This window comes from Melanostigma gelatinosum (genome assembly GCF_949748355.1).
Source record: "Melanostigma gelatinosum genome assembly, contig: SUPER_10_unloc_1, whole genome shotgun sequence".
In the NCBI taxonomy this organism is placed as follows: Eukaryota; Metazoa; Chordata; class Actinopteri; order Perciformes; family Zoarcidae; genus Melanostigma; species Melanostigma gelatinosum.
In genome coordinates this window covers 20,001-39,554 of record NW_027635324.1, presented here as the reverse complement: position 1 = coordinate 39,554, position 19,554 = coordinate 20,001, and the positions used below count along the sequence as shown (strand labels likewise).

General features: G+C 48.9%; 8 protein-coding genes across 8 annotated transcripts; all 8 read left to right on the top strand.

The window, feature by feature from the left end:
* Positions 1–112: 112 nt before the first annotated feature.
* Positions 113–853, top strand: LOC306783919 (septin-7-like; the record flags this gene model as incomplete). The annotated part of the gene is made up of 1 exon (XM_079297312.1): positions 113–853. A coding segment is annotated over one exon (741 nt), but the record flags the coding sequence as incomplete, so codon positions are not given.
* Positions 854–1,446: 593 nt separating this feature from the next.
* Positions 1,447–2,187, top strand: LOC306783917 (septin-7-like; the record flags this gene model as incomplete). The annotated part of the gene is made up of 1 exon (XM_079297311.1): positions 1,447–2,187. A coding segment is annotated over one exon (741 nt), but the record flags the coding sequence as incomplete, so codon positions are not given.
* Positions 2,188–2,781: 594 nt separating this feature from the next.
* LOC306783916 (septin-7-like) lies at positions 2,782–3,522 on the top strand (the record flags this gene model as incomplete). Its single annotated transcript, XM_079297310.1, has 1 exon — positions 2,782–3,522. A coding segment is annotated over one exon (741 nt), but the record flags the coding sequence as incomplete, so codon positions are not given.
* A 594-nt stretch (positions 3,523–4,116) lies between these two features.
* LOC306783915 (septin-7-like) lies at positions 4,117–4,857 on the top strand (the record flags this gene model as incomplete). Its single annotated transcript, XM_079297309.1, has 1 exon — positions 4,117–4,857. A coding segment is annotated over one exon (741 nt), but the record flags the coding sequence as incomplete, so codon positions are not given.
* A 594-nt stretch (positions 4,858–5,451) lies between these two features.
* Positions 5,452–6,192, top strand: LOC306783914 (septin-7-like; the record flags this gene model as incomplete). Its single annotated transcript, XM_079297308.1, has 1 exon — positions 5,452–6,192. A coding segment is annotated over one exon (741 nt), but the record flags the coding sequence as incomplete, so codon positions are not given.
* Positions 6,193–11,677: 5,485 nt separating this feature from the next.
* On the top strand, positions 11,678–12,418 carry LOC306783913 (septin-7-like; the record flags this gene model as incomplete). The annotated part of the gene is made up of 1 exon (XM_079297307.1): positions 11,678–12,418. A coding segment is annotated over one exon (741 nt), but the record flags the coding sequence as incomplete, so codon positions are not given.
* Positions 12,419–13,012: 594 nt separating this feature from the next.
* LOC306783912 (septin-7-like) lies at positions 13,013–13,753 on the top strand (the record flags this gene model as incomplete). The annotated part of the gene is made up of 1 exon (XM_079297306.1): positions 13,013–13,753. A coding segment is annotated over one exon (741 nt), but the record flags the coding sequence as incomplete, so codon positions are not given.
* Positions 13,754–14,347: 594 nt separating this feature from the next.
* Positions 14,348–15,088, top strand: LOC306783939 (septin-7-like; the record flags this gene model as incomplete). The annotated part of the gene is made up of 1 exon (XM_079297331.1): positions 14,348–15,088. A coding segment is annotated over one exon (741 nt), but the record flags the coding sequence as incomplete, so codon positions are not given.
* Between the last annotated feature and the right edge of the window lie 4,466 nt (positions 15,089–19,554).

The window sequence follows — 19,554 nt, the reverse complement described above, 5'->3', positions numbered from 1 at the left end:
GGGAGACGGCAATTAGACACAGTTTTACAAGTTACAATGAAACGGTCACGAAATTCGCGTGACCGACAATTAAGCCATGTGCCTGAAGAAGGAGTGATTTCTCCGAAACGTTAATGTCATCCCGCTGATCGCCAAAGCAGACACCCTCACCCCAGAGGAATGCCAACAGTTCAAGAAACAGGTCATGCGAGAAATCCAAGAGCATAAAATCAAGATCTACGAGTTCCCAGAGACCGATGACGAAGAAGAGAACCGGCTGGTGAAGAAGATAAAGGACAAGTTGCCGCTGGCTGTAGTAGGAAGCAACACCATCATCGAGGTGAACAGCAAAAGAGTCAGAGGGAGACAATACCCCTGGGGGGTTGCAGAAGTTGAAAACAGTGACCACTGTGACTTCACCATCCTGAGAGATATGCTCATCAGAACACACATGCAGGACCTGAAGGACGTGACGAACAACGTCCACTACGAAAACTACCGCAGCAGGAAGCTGGCTGCGGTCACCTACAACGGAGTGGACAACAACAGGGTTAAAGGTCAACTGTCCACCAAGAGTCCTCTGGCCCAGATGGAGGAGGAAAGGCGAGAGCATGTGACTAAGATGAAGAAGATGGAGATGGAGATGGAGCTGGTGTTCGAGATGAAAGTCAAGGAAAAAGTGCAGAAGCTCAAAGACTCTGAAGCAGAGCTTCAGCGGCGTCACGAGCAGATGAAGAAGAACCTGGAGGCGCAGCACAGAGAGCTGGAGGAGAAGAGACGCGTGTTCGAGGACGAGAGAGCGAACTGGGAGGCCCAGCAGCGCCTGGAGCAGCAGAGAATGGAGGCCTCCAGGACTCTGGCACGATTGGCTTAGTTTGGAGGGCAGGGCCAAGACCATTTAGTCTGCGTGGAGTGCAGGACAAGCTCGGTCTGCTCTGAGCGCAGGGCTCAGACCATGCAGTCTGCTCGGAGAGCAGGGGTCAGACCATACAGTCTGCTATTAATTTTTATTTAAGACAAAACAGTCTAAATTTTTAAGCGTGTGTGTACGCAGGTGTGCTTGTGGAACATCGGGGGTTACGTCGGTGGGAGAATGGACGGACAAATTTGGTTAAGGCCAGGACACCGGGGGGTGGTGGTTGCCTTGCTGGCAACTCAGAGTCGGTTTATGGACAGTGCACTTCTCTCGGACGTTGTCATGATGTTCGGGAGGCAAAAACCCTCACCTAACTTAGCCCGTGCCTTTACCGTACTCGCTGCGTGGAATGTTGTCAGTGAGGTGGCTATCGCCCTCCGACCCAGCCTCCATTTTTTATCCAGTCCCTGTACTGTTGCCCTAAACTCAACCTCACTGGGGGAGACGGCAATTAGACACAGTTTTACAAGTTACAATGAAACGGTCACGAAATTCGCGTGACCGTCAATTAAGCCATGTGCCTGAAGAAGGAGTGATTTCTCCGAAACGTTAATGTCATCCCGCTGATCGCCAAAGCAGACACCCTCACCCCAGAGGAATGCCAACAGTTCAAGAAACAGGTCATGCGAGAAATCCAAGAGCATAAAATCAAGATCTACGAGTTCCCAGAGACCGATGACGAAGAAGAGAACCGGCTGGTGAAGAAGATAAAGGACAAGTTGCCGCTGGCTGTAGTAGGAAGCAACACCATCATCGAGGTGAACAGCAAAAGAGTCAGAGGGAGACAATACCCCTGGGGGGTTGCAGAAGTTGAAAACAGTGACCACTGTGACTTCACCATCCTGAGAGATATGCTCATCAGAACACACATGCAGGACCTGAAGGACGTGACGAACAACGTCCACTACGAAAACTACCGCAGCAGGAAGCTGGCTGCGGTCACCTACAACGGAGTGGACAACAACAGGGTTAAAGGTCAACTGTCCACCAAGAGTCCTCTGGCCCAGATGGAGGAGGAAAGGCGAGAGCATGTGACTAAGATGAAGAAGATGGAGATGGAGATGGAGCAGGTGTTCGAGATGAAAGTCAAGGAAAAAGTGCAGAAGCTCAAAGACTCTGAAGCAGAGCTTCAGCGGCGTCACGAGCAGATGAAGAAGAACCTGGAGGCGCAGCACAGAGAGCTGGAGGAGAAGAGACGCGTGTTCGAGGACGAGAGAGCGAACTGGGAGGCCCAGCAGCGCCTGGAGCAGCAGAGAATGGAGGCCTCCAGGACTCTGGCACGATTGGCTTAGTTTGGAGGGCAGGGCCAAGACCATTTAGTCTGCGTGGAGTGCAGGACAAGCTCGGTCTGCTCTGAGCGCAGGGCTCAGACCATGCAGTCTGCTCGGAGAGCAGGGGTCAGACCATACAGTCTGCTATTAATTTTTATTTAAGACAAAACAGTCTAAATTTTTAAGCGTGTGTGTACGCAGGTGTGCTTGTGGAACATCGGGGGTTACGTCGGTGGGAGAATGGACGGACAAATTTGGTTAAGGCCAGGACACCGGGGGGTGGTGGTTGCCTTGCTGGCAACTCAGAGTCGGTTTATGGACAGTGCACTTCTCTCGGACGTTGTCATGACGTTCGGGAGGCAAAAACCCTCACCTAACTTAGCCCGTGCCTTTACCGTACTCGCTGCGTGGAATGTTGTCAGTGAGGCGGCTATCGCCCCACGACCCAGCCTCCATTTTTTTATCCAGTCCCTGTACTGTTGCCCTAAACTCAACCTCACTGGGGGAGACGGCAATTAGACACAGTTTTACAAGTTACAATGAAACGGTCACGAAATTCGCGTGACCGACAATTAAGCCATGTGCCTGAAGAAGGAGTGATTTCTCCGAAACGTTAATGTCATCCCGCTGATCGCCAAAGCAGACACCCTCACCCCAGAGGAATGCCAACAGTTCAAGAAACAGGTCATGCGAGAAATCCAAGAGCATAAAATCAAGATCTACGAGTTCCCAGAGACCGATGACGAAGAAGAGAACCGGCTGGTGAAGAAGATAAAGGACAAGTTGCCGCTGGCTGTAGTAGGAAGCAACACCATCATCGAGGTGAACAGCAAAAGAGTCAGAGGGAGACAATACCCCTGGGGGGTTGCAGAAGTTGAAAACAGTGACCACTGTGACTTCACCATCCTGAGAGATATGCTCATCAGAACACACATGCAGGACCTGAAGGACGTGACGAACAACGTCCACTACGAAAACTACCGCAGCAGGAAGCTGGCTGCGGTCACCTACAACGGAGTGGACAACAACAGGGTTAAAGGTCAACTGTCCACCAAGAGTCCTCTGGCCCAGATGGAGGAGGAAAGGCGAGAGCATGTGACTAAGATGAAGAAGATGGAGATGGAGATGGAGCTGGTGTTCGAGATGAAAGTCAAGGAAAAAGTGCAGAAGCTCAAAGACTCTGAAGCAGAGCTTCAGCGGCGTCACGAGCAGATGAAGAAGAACCTGGAGACGCAGCACAGAGAGCTGGAGGAGAAGAGACGCGTGTTCGAGGACGAGAGAGCGAACTGGGAGGCCCAGCAGCGCCTGGAGCAGCAGAGAATGGAGGCCTCCAGGACTCTGGCACGATTGGCTTAGTTTGGAGGGCAGGGCCAAGACCATTTAGTCTGCGTGGAGTGCAGGACAAGCTCGGTCTGCTCTGAGCGCAGGGCTCAGACCATGCAGTCTGCTCGGAGAGCAGGGGTCAGACCATACAGTCTGCTATTAATTTTTATTTAAGACAAAACAGTCTAAATTTTTAAGCGTGTGTGTACGCAGGTGTGCTTGTGGAACATCGGGGGTTACGTCGGTGGGAGAATGGACGGACAAATTTGGTTAAGGCCAGGACACCGGGGGGTGGTGGTTGCCTTGCTGGCAACTCAGAGTCGGTTTATGGACAGTGCACTTCTCTCGGACGTTGTCATGATGTTCGGGAGGCAAAAACCCTCACCTAACTTAGCCCGTGCCTTTACCGTACTCGCTGCGTGGAATGTTGTCAGTGAGGTGGCTATCGCCCTCCGACCCAGCCTCCATTTTTTTATCCAGTCCCTGTACTGTTGCCCTAAACTCAACCTCACTGGGGGAGACGGCAATTAGACACAGTTTTACAAGTTACAATGAAACGGTCACGAAATTCGCGTGACCGTCAATTAAGCCATGTGCCTGAAGAAGGAGTGATTTCTCCGAAACGTTAATGTCATCCCGCTGATCGCCAAAGCAGACACCCTCACCCCAGAGGAATGCCAACAGTTCAAGAAACAGGTCATGCGAGAAATCCAAGAGCATAAAATCAAGATCTACGAGTTCCCAGAGACCGATGACGAAGAAGAGAACCGGCTGGTGAAGAAGATAAAGGACAAGTTGCCGCTGGCTGTAGTAGGAAGCAACACCATCATCGAGGTGAACAGCAAAAGAGTCAGAGGGAGACAATACCCCTGGGGGGTTGCAGAAGTTGAAAACAGTGACCACTGTGACTTCACCATCCTGAGAGATATGCTCATCAGAACACACATGCAGGACCTGAAGGACGTGACGAACAACGTCCACTACGAAAACTACCGCAGCAGGAAGCTGGCTGCGGTCACCTACAACGGAGTGGACAACAACAGGGTTAAAGGTCAACTGTCCACCAAGAGTCCTCTGGCCCAGATGGAGGAGGAAAGGCGAGAGCATGTGACTAAGATGAAGAAGATGGAGATGGAGATGGAGCAGGTGTTCGAGATGAAAGTCAAGGAAAAAGTGCAGAAGCTCAAAGACTCTGAAGCAGAGCTTCAGCGGCGTCACGAGCAGATGAAGAAGAACCTGGAGGCGCAGCACAGAGAGCTGGAGGAGAAGAGACGCGTGTTCGAGGACGAGAGAGTGAACTGGGAGGCCCAGCAGCGCCTGGAGCAGCAGAGAATGGAGGCCTCCAGGACTCTGGCACGATTGGCTTAGTTTGGAGGGCAGGGCCAAGACCATTTAGTCTGCGTGGAGTGCAGGACAAGCTCGGTCTGCTCTGAGCGCAGGGCTCAGACCATGCAGTCTGCTCGGAGAGCAGGGGTCAGACCATACAGTCTGCTATTAATTTTTATTTAAGACAAAACAGTCTAAATTTTTAAGCGTGTGTGTACGCAGGTGTGCTTGTGGAACATCGGGGGTTACGTCGGTGGGAGAATGGACGGACAAATTTGGTTAAGGCCAGGACACCGGGGGGTGGTGGTTGCCTTGCTGGCAACTCAGAGTCGGTTTATGGACAGTGCACTTCTCTCGGACGTTGTCATGACGTTCGGGAGGCAAAAACCCTCACCTAACTTAGCCCGTGCCTTTACCGTACTCGCTGCGTGGAATGTTGTCAGTGAGGTGGCTATCGCCCCACGACCCAGCCTCCATTTTTTTATCCAGTCCCTGTACTGTTGCCCTAAACTCAACCTCACTGGGGGAGACGGCAATTAGACACAGTTTTACAAGTTACAATGAAACGGTCACGAAATTCGCGTGACCGACAATTAAGCCATGTGCCTGAAGAAGGAGTGATTTCTCCGAAACGTTAATGTCATCCCGCTGATCGCCAAAGCAGACACCCTCACCCCAGAGGAATGCCAACAGTTCAAGAAACAGGTCATGCGAGAAATCCAAGAGCATAAAATCAAGATCTACGAGTTCCCAGAGACCGATGACGAAGAAGAGAACCGGCTGGTGAAGAAGATAAAGGACAAGTTGCCGCTGGCTGTAGTAGGAAGCAACACCATCATCGAGGTGAACAGCAAAAGAGTCAGAGGGAGACAATACCCCTGGGGGGTTGCAGAAGTTGAAAACAGTGACCACTGTGACTTCACCATCCTGAGAGATATGCTCATCAGAACACACATGCAGGACCTGAAGGACGTGACGAACAACGTCCACTACGAAAACTACCGCAGCAGGAAGCTGGCTGCGGTCACCTACAACGGAGTGGACAACAACAGGGTTAAAGGTCAACTGTCCACCAAGAGTCCTCTGGCCCAGATGGAGGAGGAAAGGCGAGAGCATGTGACTAAGATGAAGAAGATGGAGATGGAGATGGAGCAGGTGTTCGAGATGAAAGTCAAGGAAAAAGTGCAGAAGCTCAAAGACTCTGAAGCAGAGCTTCAGCGGCGTCACGAGCAGATGAAGAAGAACCTGGAGGCGCAGCACAGAGAGCTGGAGGAGAAGAGACGCGTGTTCGAGGACGAGAGAGCGAACTGGGAGGCCCAGCAGCGCCTGGAGCAGCAGAGAATGGAGGCCTCCAGGACTCTGGCACGATTGGCTTAGTTTGGAGGGCAGACCATTGGTAGGATGTAAAAAGTTATGAATGCTCAAATACAACAAGTGTTTCTGTGAGGTGGAGACCTGTCAGCATTCATTAATGACGTCTGGGCCCCGTTCCACGTACGTGTCTAACTTAGTTAGCCGGATACTTTTCAGGATAAGATGATGTAGATCAGGCTTTTCGGTTCCACGAAGCAAGTTCGGCAAAATCACCATGGCAACGCATCCAAAAGCTTGAACCTGCTCCAGCGCAGGCTCAGTGAAGGTAGCTGGATAAGCTGGTCACTCCCCCGGAAAACATGGCAGCTCCCGTCACATACGGACTTGCGCATATACTGGGGGTTATACGGGAGTTCCGGAAATGCATGTAAAGTGAGACACGCGGTGATCCTTAAAACCAGCGGAGCAAACTAAGAAGCCTCTGTTGCATTAATGTGCAGCTCCCTTCCTCAGAGATCCACTGATGAAGGAGGATATTAGTTAGATGAGCGTTTTATAGGGAGAGACTTCTTCCACATCGCCAAGATCCGTCATCACATCATGATGACTTCCTATACGAGCGCTATCCATTCTGCCCACAAGGAATCATTTATTTACAGAGCTTCTGGAGCAGACATTGAACACCACACGCCCAGCCGAGCACTGACTGTCTCAGACTGGATGCAGCCTTGTGCTGTTCTGCGAGTGCTACATTTTAGTACAGTGTCTGCGATGCGGAGAACATGGGGAAAGCCGCTGCATGCCGTGCTGTTCGTAAAGTTCATTTGGCGCTGAATAAACTTATGGATGTGTTCATTACATTATGGCACATATTGTGCTGACTCAGCATTCTGAATTGTGTGTGTGCTTAGTGTGTACTTGCTCTCATGTCCTCTTGATGGCTGGTTGCATACATGAGGTTAAAGCACTCATAATGATATGACTGTGTTATTAGTACACAGCACATCATTACTGTAGAACATGATGAAGGTGGACTCATGATAAGAATAGAGAGAATCACACACTATTTCTTTTCACTGCTGCAATTGATTGAATGTCTGATTATGAATAATACACATACTGATCCTCTTTGAGTGTTTTTAAAGTATTTTTGGCCCAATTCTTGGCGTTGCCTTCAATTGTCTTTAAAACGTTGGGATTTGGGATTGCCGGTTTGATGGCTGTGGTCAGATGTTTTGTCATTTTTTCTATGGTCAAAGGTGGTTTTTCATTTGTGACATTTAGGAAATGATGTAAAGTCTTTATCACCTTGAACAGTATGCGGCACTTCAAAGCAAAGTCCGGGTCATCCGACCTGGGTCCGCTGTCATCCCGTTGTTCGTGGCTGCGGGAGCGTTGCTGCTTCGTTCTGCATCCGCCGTCGTGTGGTCCTGCTCTGTGCGTGTTGTTGTGGCCCTCCCCGGTCCGTGGTCGACGGGTGCTGTGGTCTCGAGCACTTCTACGACCCTGCTCTTCCTCCCTGGTCCTCCGGGGCGGGTCACGTCTTTGTCCTGTATCGCGTTGGAATGCGCTCCTCACGATAGGAGCGCGCGCTCCGCGAGCTCGCTCCAGCGGCCAGCGGCGCGAGCCGGGAACATGGTCTCTCCGGTTGTAATAGTCTCTCTCTGTTCTTCTTACCGGGCTGGTCCGGTGGTGGTTGGAGTGGTCACGGTGTCGGGATGGCTCCATATGCCGTGGGGGTGGACCATCTCTGTCCGTGGCGCGCTGTGTCCAGGTGCGCTCCGCGCGTCCGTCGCGTCTGGACCGAGACCCACTTCCGTGTGCCCGTCGAGGAGAACCATGCCGTCTAACAGGGCCGCCTTCATCAGGTCTGCGCCCAGTTCTCGTGACCGAGGCGTACGACCTGCGGTAACGTGGTGACGGAGCGCGGTGTCTATGGGTTGAATCTGTGCGTCGCGCTCCGCTCCAGCTGCCCTGTCCACTATGCTCGTATCCGGTAATGTTTCCATCGGAATACTCATTGAGCCTACGGTTGTCCGAGTGGACCCTACCTCTTCGTGGGGAGGCAGGTCTGCCGTGGTGTTCTGGGCTGTGGTAGCGTGTTCTGCGGCCTCTGCTGCGTTCATCTCCATATTGGTCCGTGTTTCGTTCACGTATGTGTGTGTCTCTGCTAGCCATGATGGCCTCCGACGGGAAACTTCACGAGGAAAAAGTTGCAGAAGCCTTGCGTTTTACCTTTTATTCTCGTTGGTTGAAGTTAAACACAAATAAACAAATAAAAATATATAATAAAGCGACGTTTCGGTTAATATTTAACCTTCATCAGGCTGAAAATAAGCATTGTAATCAAGAGTGAATTACAATGGACTGGGTTATGCTAAGTACGTTCGTACTGCAGCGTGCTCTGAGTAATAAGACAGGGTGGGGCATAACAGTGCTTAGAGGTCAAATGTCAAACAGACCTGAGCAGGCGTGTCCCTCTAGTCATGTGACCCCCCTAAAACTTACACTCGACTCCAAACTGCTTATTGTGGTTACAGTGTACATTGTTACATACAAACATGTGGGTTTCCAACTAATAATAACGAGTTGTCTGCCAAATACAATAAAGACTTCTGTGTAATAACAGAGAACAACATTTGCATTCATATTAATTTGTACATTAGTATCAATTGTTTTTACAGAATGAACACTGTACATGCAGGTAAATGATATGATGACATGAGTTGAGGACTGAAAGTACATGTCATGATGACCAGGTAAGTATTTTTCACAATAAACCACAATTTTATTGCATTCATGTGATTCCAGGTTGTGTGTTAGGTTTGTATTTCAACAGGTTGAGATTAGTATACAAACCATGGTTAGGTCTTAAAAGCATGTTCCCCCCTGGTTATGTTTAGGGCTGGCAACAACTGATCATTAAAGTCCCCCACCTGGTTATGGTTAGGGTTAGGGTTGTGTGTTAGGTTTGTATTTCAACAGGTTGAGATTAGTATACAAACCATGGTTAGGTCTTAAAAGCATGTCCTCTCCTGGTTATGGTTAGGGCTGGGGACTACTGCTCCTTAAAGTCCCCCACCTGGTTATGGTTAGGGTTAGGGTTAGGGTTGTGTGTTAGGTTAGTATTTCAACAGGTTGAGATTAGTATACAAACCATGATTAGGTCTTAAAAGCATGTCCCCTCCTGGTTATGTTTAGGGCTGGGGACTACTAATCATTAAAGTCCCCCACTTGATTATGGTTAGTGCTCTGAAAACCGGAGGGTCCCATGAGGAACCAAAAGGACCCAGGTCGGGCAGGAAGGCACTGGCTGGGTAGGGAAATCGATTGTTTTGGCTAGCCCACTGCCGTAAAGCAATGGGTTTGCCGATGCACTGTCACATAACCCGCCCAACCCAGGAACCCTCAGCCCTCATTGAGGCCCCCCGGTGCTCTGGTGCCTAATCTGGCGATCCAGACTCTCTCCTTGTTTCTCCTTTGTGACACATTCCATCCTGTGTTGTATTCTATCACAGTGGTCCTGAGTGAGTCCCAGCCATGTGCTATAAAGTGTTTCACCAGGTGTGTGTCTGTCTTTTTCTTACTAATGATATTGTATCTGTGTTGGGTAAACCTGGTGGAGACTGAGTTACCCGTTTCTCCCACATATTGCAACTTGCATGTTGTACAGTAAATTAAATAAACACAATTTGTGGTTTTCAGATTCCCCCTTGTCTTAATTTGAAAACTTTATTGTGTATTTTGGTTCTGTATCCACTGTTTGTGTTTAAGGAAGGTCTCTGATTTATTAATTATAGGGACCGAGGCAGATCCTAATTTGGCCCTCACGAGGAGATCTTTTAAATTTTTATTTCTCCTGTATGCAGGAAGAATACTATGATTTTGTAGAATATTTGTCCCTGTGGTGATTCTCTGGAAGTTTTTCTTACATTTATTGGCTAGCTCCCTGGTGGATGGTGAAAACCTGGTGATCAGCGGAATATTACTAGTGACCATGATTGGTTTAGTTTGTTAGTAATGCAGTGGTCTCAGTGTGCAGGCTTTCAGGGCTGATTCTTCCCACTCTGCCATGAAGATGTTTGCGTATGCTGGAGCGAATTTCTTACCCATAGCTGTTCCCTTGATCTGCAGAAAGATATCTTGGTTGAAAACAAAGTCGTTTCTCATCAGATTAATTTCTAGGAGTTGCAATAGCTCCTTGTCTGGTCTGTGCTTGCTGGGATTTTTTTGGAAGATATTTTTTATGGCTTGCATGCCCTCCTTCATATCTATATTTGTGTACAAGCTGTCGATATCAATGGTAAATAGAATAGCCTCTTCCGGAATAGTTAGTTCTTTCACCAGGTTTACAAAGTGATATGTATCTTTGATGTAGCTTGGATGTATAATTGAGAGTGGATTGAGAAAATAGTCCAAGTATTCTGCTGTATAATATGTCTCACTATTGCAGTCTGAAACTATAGGTCTCCCCGGAGGAATGATGTATGGTATGCTCCACTTTGCAGTATCCTTGTGGATTTTTGGCAGCATACAAAATATTCTGGCTCTGGGTTCCTTGTCCCCCATCAGATAATACTGTTGTTTTTTATTTATGAAACCCTTAACATTGAGAGAATTTAGGATTTTGTTCACCATCGGTATTGTTATCAAATAGATAGGTTTGTCTAATTTGACATAATATTTCGGATCCTTCAGTTGTCTGTACCCCTCCCATAAGTACTGTTCTCTGTCCATAATTACAATTGAGCTGCCTTTATCCGCTGGTTTAATGACTAATCTTTTGTTTTTTGTTAATTCCAATAGGGCCAGATATTCTTGAGGGGTCAAATTTGGAGGTGTCTGGTGATTAGTGAAGTACTCTTGGAAGTACTTTGTGTCCGCCCTGATAATTTTAACTATCTCTTGGGGGATTACTGATTGTGGGGGAGACCAGTTAGATTTACGAATGAATCTTAATCCGGTTGTTTCAGGTGAGTCCTCGTAATAGGCTGCTAATTTCAGTCTCCGAAACGTTAATGTTAAGGCTCAGACCATGCAGTCTGCTCGGAGAGCAGGGGTCAGACCATACAGTCTGCTATTAATTTTTATTTAAGACAAAACAGTCTAAATTTTTAAGCGTGTGTGTACGCAGGTGTGCTTGTGGAACATCGGGGGTTACGTCGGTGGGAGAATGGACGGACAAATTTGGTTAAGGCCAGGACACCGGGGGGTGGTGGTTGCCTTGCTGGCAACTCAGAGTCGGTTTATGGACAGTGCACTTCTCTCGGACGTTGTCATGACGTTCGGGAGGCAAAAACCCTCACCTAACTTAGCCCGTGCCTTTACCGTACTCGCTGCGTGGAATGTTGTCAGTGAGGTGGCTATCGCCCTCCGACCCAGCCTCCATTTTTTTATCCAGTCCCTGTACTGTTGCCCTAAACTCAACCTCACTGGGGGAGACGGCAATTAGACACAGTTTTACAAGTTACAATGAAACGGTCACGAAATTCGCGTGACCGACAATTAAGCCATGTGCCTGAAGAAGGAGTGATTTCTCCGAAACGTTAATGTCATCCCGCTGATCGCCAAAGCAGACACCCTCACCCCAGAGGAATGCCAACAGTTCAAGAAACAGGTCATGCGAGAAATCCAAGAGCATAAAATCAAGATCTACGAGTTCCCAGAGACCGATGACGAAGAAGAGAACCGGCTGGTGAAGAAGATAAAGGACAAGTTGCCGCTGGCTGTAGTAGGAAGCAACACCATCATCGAGGTGAACAGCAAAAGAGTCAGAGGGAGACAATACCCCTGGGGGGTTGCAGAAGTTGAAAACAGTGACCACTGTGACTTCACCATCCTGAGAGATATGCTCATCAGAACACACATGCAGGACCTGAAGGACGTGACGAACAACGTCCACTACGAAAACTACCGCAGCAGGAAGCTGGCTGCGGTCACCTACAACGGAGTGGACAACAACAGGGTTAAAGGTCAACTGTCCACCAAGAGTCCTCTGGCCCAGATGGAGGAGGAAAGGCGAGAGCATGTGACTAAGATGAAGAAGATGGAGATGGAGATGGAGCAGGTGTTCGAGATGAAAGTCAAGGAAAAAGTGCAGAAGCTCAAAGACTCTGAAGCAGAGCTTCAGCGGCGTCACGAGCAGATGAAGAAGAACCTGGAGGCGCAGCACAGAGAGCTGGAGGAGAAGAGACGCGTGTTCGAGGACGAGAGAGCGAACTGGGAGGCCCAGCAGCGCCTGGAGCAGCAGAGAATGGAGGCCTCCAGGACTCTGGCACGATTGGCTTAGTTTGGAGGGCAGGGCCAAGACCATTTAGTCTGCGTGGAGTGCAGGACAAGCTCGGTCTGCTCTGAGCGCAGGGCTCAGACCATGCAGTCTGCTCGGAGAGCAGGGGTCAGACCATACAGTCTGCTATTAATTTTTATTTAAGACAAAACAGTCTAAATTTTTAAGCGTGTGTGTACGCAGGTGTGCTTGTGGAACATCGGGGGTTACGTCGGTGGGAGAATGGACGGACAAATTTGGTTAAGGCCAGGACACCGGGGGGTGGTGGTTGCCTTGCTGGCAACTCAGAGTCGGTTTATGGACAGTGCACTTCTCTCGGACGTTGTCATGACGTTCGGGAGGCAAAAACCCTCACCTAACTTAGCCCGTGCCTTTACCGTACTCGCTGCGTGGAATGTTGTCAGTGAGGTGGCTATCGCCCTCCGACCCAGCCTCCATTTTTTTATCCAGTCCCTGTACTGTTGCCCTAAACTCAACCTCACTGGGGGAGACGGCAATTAGACACAGTTTTACAAGTTACAATGAAACGGTCACGAAATTCGCGTGACCGACAATTAAGCCATGTGCCTGAAGAAGGAGTGATTTCTCCGAAACGTTAATGTCATCCCGCTGATCGCCAAAGCAGACACCCTCACCCCAGAGGAATGCCAACAGTTCAAGAAACAGGTCATGCGAGAAATCCAAGAGCATAAAATCAAGATCTACGAGTTCCCAGAGACCGATGACGAAGAAGAGAACCGGCTGGTGAAGAAGATAAAGGACAAGTTGCCGCTGGCTGTAGTAGGAAGCAACACCATCATCGAGGTGAACAGCAAAAGAGTCAGAGGGAGACAATACCCCTGGGGGGTTGCAGAAGTTGAAAACAGTGACCTCTGTGACTTCACCATCCTGAGAGATATGCTCATCAGAACACACATGCAGGACCTGAAGGACGTGACGAACAACGTCCACTACGAAAACTACCGCAGCAGGAAGCTGGCTGCGGTCACCTACAACGGAGTGGACAACAACAGGGTTAAAGGTCAACTGTCCACCAAGAGTCCTCTGGCCCAGATGGAGGAGGAAAGGCGAGAGCATGTGACTAAGATGAAGAAGATGGAGATGGAGATGGAGCAGGTGTTCGAGATGAAAGTCAAGGAAAAAGTGCAGAAGCTCAAAGACTCTGAAGCAGAGCTTCAGCGGCGTCACGAGCAGATGAAGAAGAACCTGGAGGCGCAGCACAGAGAGCTGGAGGAGAAGAGACGCGTGTTCGAGGACGAGAGAGCGAACTGGGAGGCCCAGCAGCGCCTGGAGCAGCAGAGAATGGAGGCCTCCAGGACTCTGGCACGATTGGCTTAGTTTGGAGGGCAGGGCCAAGACCATTTAGTCTGCGTGGAGTGCAGGACAAGCTCGGTCTGCTCTGAGCGCAGGGCTCAGACCATGCAGTCTGCTCGGAGAGCAGGGGTCAGACCATACAGTCTGCTATTAATTTTTATTTAAGACAAAACAGTCTAAATTTTTAAGCGTGTGTGTACGCAGGTGTGCTTGTGGAACATCGGGGGTTACGTCGGTGGGAGAATGGACGGACAAATTTGGTTAAGGCCAGGACACCGGGGGGTGGTGGTTGCCTTGCTGGCAACTCAGAGTCGGTTTATGGACAGTGCACTTCTCTCGGACGTTGTCATGACGTTCGGGAGGCAAAAACCCTCACCTAACTTAGCCCGTGCCTTTACCGTACTCGCTGCGTGGAATGTTGTCAGTGAGGTGGCTATCGCCCTCCGACCCAGCCTCCATTTTTTTATCCAGTCCCTGTACTGTTGCCCGAAACTCAACCTCACTGGGGGAGACGGCAATTAGACACAGTTTTACAAGTTACAATGAAACGGTCACGAAATTCGCGTGACCGACAATTAAGCCATGTGCCTGAAGAAGGAGTGATTTCTCCGAAACGTTAATGTCATCCCGCTGATCGCCAAAGCAGACACCCTCACCCCAGAGGAATGCCAACAGTTCAAGAAACAGGTCATGCGAGAAATCCAAGAGCATAAAATCAAGATCTACGAGTTCCCAGAGACCGATGACGAAGAAGAGAACCGGCTGGTGAAGAAGATAAAGGACAAGTTGCCGCTGGCTGTAGTAGGAAGCAACACCATCATCGAGGTGAACAGCAAAAGAGTCAGAGGGAGACAATACCCCTGGGGGGTTGCAGAAGTTGAAAACAGTGACCACTGTGACTTCACCATCCTGAGAGATATGCTCATCAGAACACACATGCAGGACCTGAAGGACGTGACGAACAACGTCCACTACGAAAACTACCGCAGCAGGAAGCTGGCTGCGGTCACCTACAACGGAGTGGACAACAACAGGGTTAAAGGTCAACTGTCCACCAAGAGTCCTCTGGCCCAGATGGAGGAGGAAAGGCGAGAGCATGTGACTAAGATGAAGAAGATGGAGATGGAGATGGAGCAGGTGTTCGAGATGAAAGTCAAGGAAAAAGTGCAGAAGCTCAAAGACTCTGAAGCAGAGCTTCAGCGGCGTCACGAGCAGATGAAGAAGAACCTGGAGGCGCAGCACAGAGAGCTGGAGGAGAAGAGACGCGTGTTCGAGGACGAGAGAGCGAACTGGGAGGCCCAGCAGCGCCTGGAGCAGCAGAGAATGGAGGCCTCCAGGACTCTGGCACGATTGGCTTAGTTTGGAGGGCAGGGCCAAGACCATTTAGTCTGCGTGGAGTGCAGGACAAGCTCGGTCTGCTCTGAGCGCAGGGCTCAGACCATGCAGTCTGCTCGGAGAGCAGGGGTCAGACCATACAGTCTGCTATTAATTTTTATTTAAGACAAAACAGTCTAAATTTTTAAGCGTGTGTGTACGCAGGTGTGCTTGTGGAACATCGGGGGTTACGTCGGTGGGAGAATGGACGGACAAATTTGGTTAAGGCCAGGACACCGGGGGGTGGTGGTTGCCTTGCTGGCAACTCAGAGTCGGTTTATGGACAGTGCACTTCTCTCGGACGTTGTCATGACGTTCGGGAGGCAAAAACCCTCACCTAACTTAGCCCGTGCCTTTACCGTACTCGCTGCATGGAATGTTGTCAGTGAGGTGGCTATCGCCCTCCGACCCAGCCTCCATTTTTTTATCCAGTCCCTGTACTGTTGCCCTAAACTCAACCTCACTGGGGGAGACGGCAATTAGACACAGTTTTACAAGTTACAATGAAACGGTCACGAAATTCGCGTGACCGACAATTAAGCCATGTGCCTGAAGAAGGAGTGATTTCTCCGAAACGTTAATGTCATCCCGCTGATCGCCAAAGCAGACACCCTCACCCCAGAGGAATGCCAACAGTTCAAGAAACAGGTCATGCGAGAAATCCAAGAGCATAAAATCAAGATCTACGAGTTCCCAGAGACCGATGACGAAGAAGAGAACCGGCTGGTGAAGAAGATAAAGGACAAGTTGCCGCTGGCTGGGTTAGGGTTAGGGTTAGGGTTAGGGTTAGGGTTAGGGTTAGGGTTAGGGTTAGGGTTAGGGGGTTAGGGTTAGGGTTAGGGGTTAGGGTTAGGGGTTAGGGTTAGGGTTAGGGTTAGGGTTAGGGTTAGGGGTTAGGGTTAGGGGTTAGGGTTAGGGTTAGGGTTGGGGTTGGGGTTGGGGTTGGGGTTAGGGGTTAGGGTTAGGGTTAGGGTTAGGGTTAGGGTTAGGGGGTTAGGGTTAGGGTTAGGGGTTAGGTTTAGTTAAAAGCGGGGCCCTCCTAAGAGGGCCACGAGGGGCACTGGCACAAGGGGGCTGTCCTTAAAAAAGGCTTTAAAAAAAACCTAAAGAGATAAAAAACAATTAAACAATTTTATTAAAAACAGCCTGACAGCAGAGCAACCGCCAGCGGGACAGACGGAGAGGAGATGCTAAAAGGGGAAGGGAGGTTAAAAGGCACAATAATTATATAAGTATAAAAATATAATTTAACATATAATAAATGTAAATACACACACATCTAAAACTTAAAAAAATTAAATAAAAAATAAAAAATAAATAAATAGATAAGTGCTTTTAAACAAGTGCTTTAAAATGTAAAAACATACAAAAACGGAAAAATGTCTAAAATTATGCCAAATAACCCCATCCAGCTTCAGCCACACGGTTGGGAGTCTAAAAAGTGGGCCTCGTCTGCCTGTGGGGGGAGGGAAGGACAATAGGGTGCATCTCCAACATGGGAAGATTTAAAATAAATAAATAAATAAATAATCAGATAATTAAAAATATAAATAAATAATTTAACAATAATACACAATTAAAATAGTTAAACGGGTGAATAAAAACATGCATAATATATTAAAACCACACGTGAAAGACAAGTATAAATATATAAAATATAAATAAATAAATAAACATGTATATAATATAAAATAAACACCATGGTGGAGATGTGATGGGGGTGAGAGAAGGGACAAAGGGATGGCAGGCGAGGCTCCAATAAAAACAGACTGGGAATTAGTACTTTTCATTCAGCCCGTGAGGGTCTATAGTACCCAGTCTGTGGATCCATTTCCTCTCCGCTGCTTGCCGCTGTGCCCTGCTCCACTGCCCGCTGCTCTCCAGGCCCACACTTTGGAGACCATGTGAGCCATGGAGTTTAAAATGTGCATATAGGACGCTCGTGCCATTCCCACTATTGATCATATAAAAATGCTGCTTAATTCTAAGATGCAGCTCATTCTTTGTCTCCCCCACGTATAGTTTGTGGCAGGCCCCGCATCTAAGAGCATACACCACATTTGATGCTGTGGGTGGCAGGGCCTGCCCCAAGTTAAAACCGAGTCGACTCTGGGGGTTAAAAACGTGGGGGAGACGCATAAAACCGATCTCCGAACCTCGAAGCGCCTCCCTCCTGGTCGCTTTCTTATTAAGGTCAGTGTGGACCAGGATGTCTTTGAGATTTTTATTTCTACGAAAGGCGGAGATCACACGGCTGTCCTCCAGGGCGGCACAGTGTTCCCTCGCCCCCTGAAAATTGCTCTTGATGGTCATGAGGAAGTTGTGGGTAGCCTTTGAAAAGGTTAAAATCAAGGGGACGAGGGACTGGGCAGGCGGTGGTGGGGTGTCGGTGCCGCCTCTGAAGGTGTCGGCGACCTCCGCCTTAATCGTTCTCAGGAAGCGCTTCGAGTAACCCCTGAGTCTCAATGCGCCAAAAAGGGTGCTGGTTGCCTCCTCCACATGGCCCGGGAGGGTACAGATCCTGTGGAACCGGATCAGCTGAGACTTGATGAGACCTCTGTAGGTGTGTTTGGGGTGATAGCTTGACTTGTGAAGGAGTGCATGGCGGTCAGTGTCCTTAAAATATACCCTAGTGGCTAGTGTTTTCTGCTGGTCGCCGGAGTCACGGAAGAAGACCCGTGTGTCAAGGAACTCGACCGTGTCTGCCTGGATATTGTGTTTGAGTTTGATCCTGGGATGATGTGAGTTGAGGGTGTCCAGAAATGTATGAAAGTCCTGTTCTGTGTGATTCCAGAGGCCGAAGATGTCGTCCAGGTACCGGAAGTACAGGAGGGGTTTATATTGCATTTTGGTGAAGGCCTCCTCCTCCCAATGGGCCAGGTAGATGTCAGCATACGATGGTGAGTATTTCCGGCCCATTGCACAGCCACACAGCTGGAGATAATGTTTATTGTTGAACTTGAAGTCATTTCTGGTGAGGGTGATTTGTAGTAACTGTATGATTTCTTTGTCGGGTCTGGCTGGATCTGGGTGTTTATTGAAAATGTTTTGAATGGCAGCAAGGCCGAGTGGTGTTTCAATATTCGTATAAAGGGAGTCTATGTCTATGGAAAAAAGGAAAGTGTGACCGGGTACTTGAAGGTTTTTTATTTTATTAACAAACTGGTAGGTGTCTTGAAGATAACTGGGATGAAGTCTGGAGAGTGGGTTAATGAAATGGTCTATGTATTCTGTTATTCTATATGTTTCGGAGCTACAGTCACTGACAATGGGGCGGCCGACCGGAACAACAGAGGGGACCGTCCAGGTCCCAGGAGGCTTGTGGATCTTGGGGAGAAGGTAGAAGAGGCGAGGCCTGGGTTCATCTGGACCGTCCAGGTATTGCTTTTGTTTTGCAGTAATATGTTTGTTATGGTGTAGACTATGTGTAATGTTCCTTACAAGTTGTTGTGTTTCTAGTTGTATAGAATGTGTAAGTGGTTTATAGTATGTGTTGTCATTTAACTGTCTTTCGGCTTCTAAAATGTAGTTGTGTCTGTCCTGTAAAACTATTTGTCCCCCTTTATCTGCTGGTTTGATGACTATGTGTTTGTTGTTGCTAAGTGTTTTAATGATGCGTTGATGTTCCTGGCTAATGTTGGATTGCGTGTGTGTAGGGGGACGCCATCGTGTGAGTGTTTGTAAATTCATGTGAATTAATTGTGTGATTACTGGTGAGATGGTGTCCGAGCGTGGTTCCCAGATGGACGGTCCAGTGAAGGGTACAGGCTCCCGCCCCTGTGCTCCCCAGAAGTGGTCGATCAGTTTCAGCCTCCTGTGAAAGGTGTGGAGATCCCCCCTGAGCTCCGGTCGGGTGGGAGGTCTTGGTGTGGGAATGAAAGTGAGACCTTTTTCCAGTATCTCCAGCTGTGCGGCCGTGAGGGAGAAGGTAGAACAGAGGTTGGTGATATTGGAGGTATGGGGAGATGTATGATTACATTCCTCCCCAGTTACATGTTTAAATGTTGCTTCCAGTACCTGAGCAACACTCCGGCCGTCTCCGCTGTCCAGTGAATACCATCTTTTGGGTTGACGTGAAAGAGAAGTGGGTTAATTTCCGGAATGAAGTTGTATTTGTTAGCAATGAAAGTGTTAAACTGGGTGAGAAGTGTTTGTTTGCTGGGTGTCAGTGTGTCCGAAAAGTTGATAATTGGGATGTAGATGGTGGCGTTGGGAAAAGTGAGTTGGCTGGTCCTCCACAGATGTCCGAGTTGTTTTTGCATGGTGAGGAGATGGTTCTCTGCCAAACAGTTATTGAGGCCTATTGAGAGAATGATGTGTACTGTGTCTAACTGAGGAGGGAGTTTCTTAAATACGTCTGTGATATGGTAAAGGGTGGCTCCGGGGTAACTATCTATCTGTATGTGTGGATGTCTAAATGTTGGGATGCGTGCGAGGTTCGAGTCCCCAAC